Source organism: Chrysochloris asiatica, unplaced genomic scaffold, assembly GCF_000296735.1.
Source record: "Chrysochloris asiatica unplaced genomic scaffold, ChrAsi1.0 scaffold00154, whole genome shotgun sequence".
Lineage (NCBI taxonomy): Eukaryota > Metazoa > Chordata > Mammalia > Afrosoricida > Chrysochloridae > Chrysochloris > Chrysochloris asiatica.
Window position 1 is genome coordinate 4,278,175 of NW_006408672.1, and position 12,086 is coordinate 4,290,260.

Sequence of the window (12,086 nt, forward strand, 5' to 3'; positions counted from 1 at the left end):
AAAAAAAAAAAAAAAAAAGCAGGCTGGAAGGAAGCAAAGCTGTGGAACGACACACACACAGAGAAAAAAAGATTTGCAGCTTTGCAAACCCTACGGGGAAGTTCTACACTATACTAGAAAGTCTCTTTGGGTCAGAATGCAAGGTGATGGGTTTCTGCAAATTTACATGTCTGCAAAACCCCAAGAATACTTTTAGCCAGTATGTGAATTTTCTAATATAGACTATGTGACTGAGGCCTGACTAAGGTAGAGTATTCATATGTTCCTTACACAGACCTTTGTGCCCTTTAAGGAATAGAAATGACCGCAGCACTGCATTGGATCAACTCCTCATGGGTTTCATGTGCAGAAGCATCAGTACAAAGTGTTGTAAATCAAATGTGCAACACTTGAAATCATGATATAGCATGGTATCATTTGTTTCATGCATAAAACACTTATTTACTACCTTATACTTTGGAATTGTTTTTATACCAGCAGTTTCTGGAGAAACACCTTTTTAGAAATGCTCAAGAAGCCTGCAAGAAATCCCAGAGCTCTAGGGACTCTACTTGATTGTAATGGGTTTAGTTTTAGTTGGGTTCTCTTTGGGGAACTGACCAAGGACTGTAGTCTGGTGCCCTCTTGTGGTAAGTAGATATCGTCTCATTGTTGCAGTTATGTGCCATTGAATCATTGTGGACTCATAGAGACCCTGTATAAGGCTTCAGAGGAGCGGCTAGGGGATTTGATTAGTAATCTAGTGCTTATCCTATTGAGACATATTACACTTATCATAAAATTCACCATATTAAGGGGTCCTGGTCTGGTATTGGAGGATAAGTACTAGATTGTTAATCTTACGGTCGGCAGTTCAAACCCACCAGCCACTTCTCAAAAACCCTATACAAACAAGCAGACCATCCTGGAGCGGCCAGAAGAACAGAAGATACTTCCTGAAAGAAAGAATTTCAGGAAAAATACAAAACAATATAGGCAGATCAACTGATTATTACAAGAACAAACAAGTGGCTCACCCAGAAGACATCAAGGTAAGTGGTTGGGTCCCTCTCAAAGCTGGAATACACGCTCTGATTGGTGACCATGTTCGACACCAATAAAAGGGAGTGAGGGAAAAGCAGCAATGAAGCTGTGAACTAAGCCCTACTATGCTCAATAGACTCCTGTGAACCTGGATGGAGACCTGGTTGACCAGCAGTGTGGCAAGACCTGGGGACTCTTGGACCCAGAGTCAGTAACATAGTCACAGAGGACTAGAGTGGAGAGTGAAGCATCCAGCTGATAAGAAGAGAGGGCACATGCATAAGTACACCCACACTTGCAGATAATACCCACTTGACCTGGCTTCAATGACTGGATGATCAGAGCTCAACCAGAAGAAGAAAGAAGAGGGAAAAAAGAATAATCTGATACAATTTGATGAACTTGACATACACCTATGGAAGCAGTAGCTCAAAAGAGGGAATAAATCTTCACAGCGAGAATCATTCCCCCACCTCCCTCCACACACAGAGACGACAGGGATGGGCAACTTGGACATTGGCTACCAAGAATGGGGGTGCTACAGAGGCAAGAAGTGACTGGCTTACAAGCTTTCAAGAGGGAGCCTAGATCCAGGAGGCATGGAGCAAGGTAGAATCTCCACTGAGTAGTATCCATTCTGTCTAGTTGGGGCTGATGAAAGGAGATGCGAATAGGTCTCTTGTGATTCAATAGCGAATAATGGTTATCAGGACTGATTGTACGGACTGGAAATTTAAAGGTAGACGTTTTGTGGCAAAGGGAGGGAAGTGATTAACTTTGCAGTCTAGGAGCAGAGGTCCCTGGGACCATCAAGGGAGAAAAGCGGAGAACAGGACCCTACCCAGAGAAGCAGTGATGCCAGAGATGGAGGCAGAGACGATGATGTGGGGAGATGGAGCTGCTGGGGACTTTGGACCCGGAGAGGAAGCAGGGCTGTGTGCGGACGACCAGGGAGCAAGTTTGCAGGATATACCCTTTGGTTGGTGGATGATGCATGGAAGGGATTGTAACCATAGCAAGGAAATGATATACGATGGGATCAATGTGAAGCTAATGTCCTTCCATGTAAACTATCACATAATTCACAATAAAGCATTAAAAAAAACCCCACAATATCCTATACAAGGTTGCTATAAGTCAGAATTAGCTTGATGGCATTTAAACAACAACAAAGTATAAAAGGAATCCCTGGTGATGCAGAGGTTAATTGTTCAACTGCTAACCAAAAGGTCAATGGTTTGAACTACCAGCAGCTCTCAGAAAGATTACAACCTTGGAAGCCCTACAGGACAGTTCCACGCTGCCTCTATGAGTCCGAATCGACTTGAAGGCACATTACAACAGAGTATACAAGTAAGCAGCTTTTAATATATTCATGACATCATACCCATCAAGTGCTATTTCAGTGTGGGCTTTGATTTACATTTCCCTAATGCTGTGGCTCTGTAGGATACGTGCTGGACTGCTAACCACAAACAAGACCAGCAGTTTGAGCCCATCAGCTGCACCCCAGGAAAAAGATTAGGCTTTCTGCTCCTGCAAAGATTTACAGACTCCGAAACACTATACAGGGTGGCTATGAGTCAGAACCGACTCAATGGCACTGAACAACAACCACAAGGAGTAATGATGTTGAGTGTGTTTTCACATGCTTGTTGATGGTTTATATAGCTTCTCTGGAAAAAACATCCATTCCAGTCCCGGGAGTCACACTGTTCAATTGGATTTTGTTTTAGGTTGCCTGTGTTGAGTTTTTATGATAATGAGCTGGCTGGGCAACCATAAAGGAGTTTCTGAAAAGTGAGAACCTTTGTCTTCCTTGAGAGGAACAGACACACCACACCCACAAGGAGGTCCCCACCCTCTGCTCTCTGGACACAAGAAGCAGTATGGAATGAGTGTGGCATGCTATTGCCCCAGAAACAAGCATAGAGTTTCCCAAATATCCCCTCATCATCAGGCTCTGTTATTTATATCATCTGTACTCAGTGCTCTTTCTCTGTCAAGGAACCAATGGATACAAAGAGGTAGCCTAACAAAAACCATATTACTTATTTCCCATAGTTATTACTCAAAGCCATGGAGAAGGTGCCCCGCTGAAACCAACTGGACGCCTGCTGTAAGTTGTTTGAGTAAAAGCAAAGCTTCTTGAAGGTTCCTCCACTCTATGGATTTACCAAAGACAATATCTGATTTCCTTCGTTATTGCTATCAGCTGGCACTAAGTTGGTTGTCTCCACATCATGGTGACCCTGTATACAACAGAATAAAATGCTGCTCAGTCCTGTGATCTGTTGTGGATTGGATCACTGTGATCCAAAAGGTTTTCTCTGGCTGATTTTCAGAAGTAGATTCCCAGACCTTTTTTCTTAGTCTACCTTAGTCTAGAAGCACCATTAAACCCCAATCAACATCACAGCATCCAAGCCTTCACTGACAGGCACAGTGGCTGCACGTGAGGTACACTGGTCAGGAATCAAACCCAGGTTTCTGGTATGCTGTTAAGTTGTTGTTAAATGCAATTGAGCTAGTTCTGATTCATAGTGACCCTCTACAGGGTTTCCGAGGAGCAGCTGGTGGGTTTGAACTGCTGACTTTGTGGTTTGCAGTCCATTGCTGATCCCACAGTGCCACACCAGGAGTCCCAATTTCCTTTGGACTTGTTGGAATACTAAAAAGTAGTTTTCTACCTTTTACTGTTTCTTGAGAACTCAGAGATGCAAGGACAGTACATGTCATGAAATTTTATTTTCTTTTATCTCCTGTGTAGAAAAGCTATTCAGAGAGACAACAGGCTTCAAGATCTTTACCACTGAACCAAGATCAGATCTGGGCTGTTCCAGTGATGGTGCCATTTGTTTCACAATGCATATGGTGCATATGTCATCGTAATATTCACTATTGAGGGACACTGATGTTTCTAGGAGCCGGTATTTATTTGGGCTGATTCACTTGCATTTCCTCTCTGGGTATCCTTTGAAATCAGTAACACATGCTTACTGGCTGAAGTTCAGTAACGTGGAACAGGCAAACACCAATACTTCTGATGGGGCTCAACCACTAACTCCCCACTTTGACATCCACTAGTTTACCACCTCAGTCTCAACCCCACGTCCCAAGTTCACAACAGACACTCGGACTCACCTTCCTGAAAATTCTTTTCAATCTTATCACTCCATTCACTAAATTGATGTCGGATTTTAGTAAACAGCCGACTCTCTTCTTTCTTTACTAACTCTTCTCCTTGTACTAAAGCAAGTATATCCTGATTAAATGCACTGATTTTCTGTCAAAGAAAATGAGCATGAGCTGAGAAACACCAAATATAAGCATCACAAAAATTGGTGTGTGCCAAGGGTTGACCACTGTGAAAGCATGTTGACGAAGATTCTCCCAGGCCTCCCCTTAAAATTTGTAGATCCCAGGTGAGGGCTCAAGATACAAGGTTAGTGCTGGAACACAATTATCACATTGCATACATGCCCTCAAGGCCACCTCCATCCTCCCAATCCCCTCTTTCCATCCAAGGTCCAGTCTCCCCATCCCCCACTTTCAGTATGAAATGGGCAGAAGGGATGGGGATCAGTTTTGGGTGAAGGAAGAAGTGTCCCAGCACACAATCACTTTTGGAGACAACTGTGTGTGTGTTTGGCAGTACTCACGTCTATCAGAAAGAACATTTTCTCGCTTTCATCCTGTGGGATGTCAGTACCGTAATTTTGTAACTGCTCTGTTATATGCTGGTGACTCTCTTTTATTTGCTTTTCTAAGAGTGGCAGAGATTTCTACAGAAAGTAGAGAGAGAATAAAGGAAATACATCATGGCATCAGAGAATGAGAAGGAGTAGCTGATGGCTGATTTGGCTTCTCAGCTTTCTTTAAAAGAGACATGTTTCCAAACACACCAAGGGGCAGCCCAGGCTTTTCATCAAGGTCTCCCACGTGAAATTCATACATCATAAAACTGGCTACTTTAAAGCCAACAATTCAGGAGCATTTAGTACACGCACAAGGAATAGCCACCACCTCGATCTAGTTCCGTAGTGGTTACGAGTCGGGCTGCTAACCTCAAGGACAGCAGTTCGAAACTACGAACCGTTCCACAGGAGAAAGATGAGGTTTTATGCTCCCATAAAGATTTACAACCTCAGAAACCCTGTACAGGGTCACTCTGAGTCGGAAATGACTCCATAGCATATGACCACCACCACCTATCTAGTTCCTAAACATTACATCACTCATAAGAAGAAACCCCATATCCATTAAATAGTGGGTTCCTCTCACCCAGTCGCTGGCAATCATCTATGTGGATTCTCTTTCTCTGGATTTACCTATTCTGGATATTTTGTATAAACTCAGTCACACAACATGTGACCTTGTTTGTAGCTGCTCTTGCCCAGCACAATACTCTTAAGGTACCGCGATTGTTTCACATAAGCTCTCTGCAGGGAAATTGGAACTCTACTCACCTTCTGAGTTGTTAGAAAGTGCCTATAAGAATAATGAGATCTAACAACATTTCTGTTACTTTTCACAGATTTAAAAAAAAAAAAGGTATCAGAGATTCTGTCTGTGACAATGTGACAGGTGGGCTATTATGGACTGCAGACACATGAAGATCGTGATGAAGATGCAAAAGAGTGCAATCAGCTGACGAGTTGATAGGGGCTCCCCAAAGGCCAAAGCAAAGTGGTTGTCGGACCCAGAGGGACAGGAGAAGGCAGCAAGGAAGCTGGGTGTGACTTCAGGTCATTTATTTAGGTGAGACTACTCGTACTTGCATATCAATGTAAACAAAACAAAAATCCTCACCACTGGACCAATAAACAACATTCTTATCAATGGAGAAAAGATAGAAGTTAAGGACTTCATTTTTCTTGGATCAACCATCAACACTCATGTAGCAGCAGTCAAGAAATCAAAGGACGTATTGCATTAGACAAATCTGCTGAACAAGACCTCTTTAAAGTGTTGAAGAGCAAAGATGTCAGCTTCAGACCTAAGATATACCTGACCCAAGCCATGGTATTTTCAATAACCTCACATGTATGTGAAAGCTAGACAGTAAATAAGGGAGACTATAGAAGAACTGATGCTTTTGAGTTATGGAGTTGGAGGAGAATATTGAAAGTATCATGGGATGTTAAATGAATAAACAGATCTGTGTTGGAAGAAGTGCAGCCAGAGTGCTCCTTGGAGGTCAGGATGACCAAACTTCGTCTCTCATACTTCGGACATATTGTTAGGAGGGACCAGTTGCTGAAGAAGGATATCATGTTTGGTAAGGTGGAGGGTCAGAGAAAAAGAGGAAGACCTCCAGCGAGATGGATTGGCCAAGTGGCAGTATCAATGGCCTCAAGCGTGGCAACAATGGTGAGGTTGGCCCATGATCGGACAGTGTTTCGTTCTGCTGTGCATAAGGTCACTATAAGTCGGTACCAACTCGATGGCATCTAACAACAACAACAACAACAACAAGTACAACTAGAAGTAGTCCTGGTTGTGCTGTGGGATAAGCAATGGTCTGCTGACTGCAAGTTCAGAGGTTCAGATTCAGCAGTGGCTATGTGGGCAAAAGATGAGACTGTCTGCTCCTATAAAGATTTACAGTCTTGGAAACCCTATATGGAATTGCTATGAGTTGGAATCGACTCAGTGGCAGTGACTTACTTGAACTTGAGTTTCAAAGCCTGATTGTGGGTAGTGGGTGGGTCTATTCAGGTTGGGTAAACTAATAAGAGAGAGATATACTCCTGTTAAAAAAGGAGTACTGGTGTGGCGCTGTGGGTTAATGTGCTGGACTGCAAAGTCAGTTTAAACTACAAGGTTGGCGGTTCAAGCTCATCAGCCGCTCCTTGGAAACCCTATACAGGGTTGATATGGGTTGGAATCGACTCAACGGCACTTAACAACAACAACACTCTTGTTATAACATCACCCCCACCCCACTGTTGCTCTCCAGTCAAATTCAACTCATGGCAAGGTAGAACTGAGCTCCATGGGACTGTTAAAGCTGGGTTTTAGGAAGCAGATTGCCAGGCCTTTTTACCAAAGCACTTCTAGGTGAACATGAGCCTCCAACCTGTTGATTAGCAGCTAACCACATTAACAATTTGCATCACCCAGGGACTCCATCCTTATAATGGTTAGTGGTGGTGACGGTGGTTATGTGCCGTGGAGTCGGTTCCAACTCATACTAAGCCTGTACAGGTTTTCCGAGGCTATAAATCTTTATGGCAGCAGAGAACCTCATCTTTCTCCTGCAGAACAGCTGGTAGTTTCGAACTTGTTGATCTTGTTGACCTTGAGGTTAGCTGCCCAACTTGTAACCACTACGCTACCAGAGTTCCTGCCACCCCACTCCTGGGGACTGTACAAAATCCCTTGAGCTCTGACTCTAAGTGAGAGGAAGATAGAATCTCCGCTGAGAATTATGACTACAAGATAGCCCTCTATGAGGTTTGCTGCCCAATCCCATCTGCTGAGTAGCCCCTACAACCCAAGCTGAGAAGAAACTAATGTGGTTCAAGCTAGAGGTCTCTTAGGGGCCTGGCTGACCTTCCCTGGAGAGTCACCGCAGGCCTCCATCCACACACTCACAGATCATGTTGCAAGAAAAACAGGCTCCCAGTTAACACTTCAGCCCAAAGCCAGAGAGACCTGGGGAGAATCTGCCAATGACCAGCAGACCTCACCCTCCAGGGCTTCTGCCGTCACAGTCAACAAATGCAACATCAATATGTGTAACCAAGTCTTTACAAAGGATGGGCAAGCTGGAAAATGCAGAGATGATACCCAGGCAGATTTGAAAAAGGACTACACAGAAACAAAAGAAGAATACCGAGAAATGACGAGTCTGATAATGAAAATGACTAAGAGATGATACCAGTAGTTGGGAATAGGAGCAGAAGGGTTATTACAGTGTTGTTAATGAGTGGCAAATGAATTAAATGACAGTTATCAATTCACTAAAATAAAGGTTCAATTTTCATTTGGGCCACATGGATTTCATCCAATTGCTTTCCCATGCAAAGTGTGGTCCAGGTGGCCATGGTGTCACCTGGGAGCTGGTGGAAATACAGACTCTCAGGCCTGCCCCAGACCCTCTGAATCAGAGTCTGCATTTCAGCACAGCCCCAGGTAACATGAGCACATTCAAGTTAAAGAAGCCCACAAGGTTCAACATTTATAGAATGGATACCCCAGCATGTACTTACGCTGATGTGTATGATGAGCTCAATGCTGAGTTTTTCTGCCAGATTCTTAATAGTGGCCTTTCCTTCTTCCAGAAGAATTCTGAAAGAGACCACACAACATGGAATTCCATCTTGGCATGGCTTATAGCATGCTAATTCACATTCTGCTACTGGGGAAATCCAAGGGATATCTAATGACGTCCAACTGAATGGAATGTCTTGTAACGAATAGTCAGAAATAAAGATAACTGGGTTTTAATGCTCTTGGATATTTCAACATTGGCATAGAATTCTCCCTTCCAGCTGTCATACTAACCGTGTCTCTCAGGATGTCTCACTACAGAATCAAAAACCAAATCAAGCTAGTTGCCATCAAGTTGATTCTGCTCTAAGGAATCCCACACATGTATTAGAGTAGAACCATAGTCCACAGGGTAAATTCAAATTTCAAACATTTTAGTTAGTAGTCAAACGCTAAACCCTTTTTCCTACCCTGGGACTCCTGACTAAAGAATGTTGTTGTTATTGTTAAGTGCCGAAGAGCCAGTTCTGATTCATTGCAACCCTGTATAGGGTTTCTTAGGTGCAGATAGTAAGCTTGAACCGCCGACCTTGTTTAAACAAACCTTGCAGTCCAGTGCATTAAAATACACGAACACACCTATTGGGAGTCCTAGTGTGGCAATGTAGGTTAAGCATTGAAATGCTAACCACAAGGTCTGTGGTTCAAACCCACCAGCCTCTCGTCAGAAACTCTATATAGGGTCGCCATGAGTAGGAACCAACTCGACAGGACTTCACAACAACAAGCAGACAGATATGGTGCAGTGGCAGAATTCTCAATTTCCCTGTGGGAGACGCAAGTTTGATACCCAGCCAATGTACCTCATACACAGCTACCACATATTTGCCAGTGGAGGATGCTCAAGTGTCACTTTGATGCTGAGTGGGTTTCTAGACTAAGATGAAGTAGGAAGAAAGGTATGGTGATATGTTTCTGGAAATCACTCAATGAAAAGCCTAGGGATCACAGCGGTACGATCTCATTACGTCATCACGTCTCATTACATCAGAGAACTCACAGTTTAGCTTCAGCTTGTATACGTGCCCACTATGAATCACACCCCACTGCAGTCTTCTGGGAAGATTGGCCTTAATACTGCTTAGACAGCAGAGGCATCACCCCCTACATATGCATCTGTGCACACAGGGATCTTGGTGAGCATGTTGCATCACTCCAATCCTATCTTTTCCCTGCTAATAGAGTACAGCTTTTAATGGCTCTAAACACCATGCCAGCTCACTGTTGTCTGTTTATAGGTCCCCCTGATTTTCACCATTTAGAACGTTTCCAAGTTTTCATGATTATAAATACTGTGTGCTGAATACCCTCTAGCCAATACCATGGCACACGTCTCAGGTGATTCCTGGAAGTGGAACGCTGAACCACAGAGACGTACCTTTGCCAGGACTATTCGCATGACACCAAATCACCATACAAAAGGCTGTGCTGGGCACACCTGCACCCAGCAGCCCTTTGAAAATCCCACTCCTCATTTTCTGTGTGCCAAACACTACATCGTCTCGTTCTTTTAAACCCAAACCATTTTATCAGTCTTTTCTTTTAAAAAATATTTCACAATGGGTACTAGAGTTAGAATGACCTTCTGCACCCCAGGACTACAAAATTATAAAGAATCCAATTACATTTTTTCCAGGATGTTTATGGCTTCTTTTGTATATTTAATTTTAAAAAAATACAACTGCTAAGTCTTTGACATAAAGTGTAAGTTAAAGCGCTAAGTGCACAATTTAAACTTTTCTAAGTATTAAACAATTATTCCAATACCATTGGTTGGATAAGCAAAGTGATTTGTAATGTCATATGATAAGCACTGGACTGCTAACCACAGGCCAGTGGTTCAAACCCACCAGCCAATCTTTGAAAATTCCATATAGGGTCACTATGAGTTGGAACAGACTCAATGGCACTTAACAACAATAAATACATGAGGGGGCTTCAAAAAGCTCATGGAAAAATTCAGTCTTATTTTAATTCCATATTTCCATGAACATTCTGTAGCCCTTGTATTAAATATATGTATTGGGTTCTGTTTCTGGGTTTTCTAGTACTCTATTTATGTTTTTATGCATTTCCCAATACCAACTATTCTACTGATTCTAGCCTTTTACTGGTTGGGATAAAATTTCTATCTATTTATCCATCCATCTACCATCATTATCTCTCCCTCTCTTTGCTATTATTTGTTAATTTCCCTTGTATCTTTCTAAACAATTTTCCTAGTCATTACCAAGGTACAGACACACTCACATACACAGAGTTCACACATTGGCTTTCTACCAGCTGTAACGTCCTGAGTAAGGGACAGGTGTCTTGGTTCCAGTGTTCCCTTGGTACCTCACTGCAGCATGTACCTGAAATAGTCATGGTCCTCAAAGAAGTCTTGCTCTCTCTGCAGAGCCTCGGCCAGGCTCTGCTTGTCCTGGATGTCCTGTTGGCCCCGGCACTTGACGATCATGTAGCCCTTCTTCAAGTGGTAGACAAGATTGCGCACCACGTCCACCACCTTTCCTTCTGTGCCTCTGTCCACTAGGTCAGGCTTGGTCAAGATTCCTACAAGAGCCCAGAGATGGCCAGTTAGAGAAGGGGGACGGTCACAAAGTGGATGGCAGCTTGATCCCCTGACCATCTGCAGACAAGAGCCCTTTCAGAATCAAGGTGTAAGGTGATGCTTCTGTCTAGTGACAGACCTACAGCCAGGTCTTGTGATGACAGGGAATTCCCTCTGCAAGTAGTTACATGGGTCCCTCCCAAGGCTCACTTTACCTAGTGTTGGGCCCCATGTGAAAGAAGCAGCAGCTCATAACAACCTTTTCCTTTTCTTCTGGAAAATGGAAACATTCACTCTTTAATGCAATGGTTCCCAAACTTTCCCATGGCCGTAGACTCATCGCCAAAGTGAATGTTAGAACGTAGAGTCTTAGGTCCTGTCCCAGACCAGAGGTTCTGATTCATGAAACTCAATGGAATCCAGGGAGTGTAATTTCTAGAATTTCTCGGTTATTTATGATGTCGACTGAAATACTTAGGAGAAACAGAGGTCCAGCCTGCATCTCTGACATAAACATGGAGCCCAGTACAGAATGAAAGAACTATTAAGTACTCCAAGATGGTGCACACAGGGTGGCACACCATGGGACTTCAAGTATATAACACATGCATGAAGGTGGCCCAGTTCAAACCATGAGGTTTGCTGTGTTCCCTGGTATTCGCTTTCCTGGAGCCGAGACTCCATCCTGGGGATGGCCAGCAGTAGAATAAGCAATGGAATGAAAGTTAATATGCTAAGGATGGTGGAGCAGGAAGATAGGAGACAGGTCCTGACAGCTTCATTGAACAGCTATACACACGTGGGCTGTCACTAACCAAACTACTTGTGAAAATAAATCACCATCTGTTTAAACCACTGGAATCAAGTTCTCTGTTGCTTGCAGTCAAATGCAATCTTAACTACTGAAATTTATCTTCTGAATTTGCTTTGCTTCCTGGGGCCCACCATGACCTTTTTTTTCTTCTTCATGTTTTATTGTGAATTATGTGATAGTTTACATGGGAGAACATTAGTTTTACATTCATCCTATTGTATATTGTTTCATTGCCATGGTTACAATCCCCTCCAGGTATCAGCAACCAACCAAAGGGTCTACCCTGTAAGCCTGCCCCCCGGTCATCAGCACACAGCCCCTCTCCCTCTCTGGGTCTAAAGTTCCCAGCTGCTCCATCTTTCCACATCATCGTCTCTGCCTCCATCTCTGGCATCACTGCTTCTCTGGGTAGGGTCCCAC

At 43.4% G+C, this 12,086-nt stretch overlaps 1 protein-coding gene across 1 annotated transcript in view; it reads right to left on the bottom strand.

Moving 5' to 3' along the window:
- MX1 (myxovirus (influenza virus) resistance 1, interferon-inducible protein p78 (mouse)) overlaps window positions 1-12,086 on the bottom strand; it is a 46,357-nt gene that overhangs the window by 20,969 nt on the left and 13,302 nt on the right. The window contains exons 7-10 of the mRNA XM_006870857.1: window positions 10,656-10,854; window positions 8,241-8,319; window positions 4,686-4,808; window positions 4,168-4,309 (exon numbers count right to left, since the gene is read on the bottom strand). Of these exons, the coding sequence (XP_006870919.1) occupies window positions 4,168-4,309; window positions 4,686-4,808; window positions 8,241-8,319; window positions 10,656-10,854 (543 nt within the window). The remainder of the gene's footprint in view (window positions 1-4,167; window positions 4,310-4,685; window positions 4,809-8,240; window positions 8,320-10,655; window positions 10,855-12,086) is intronic.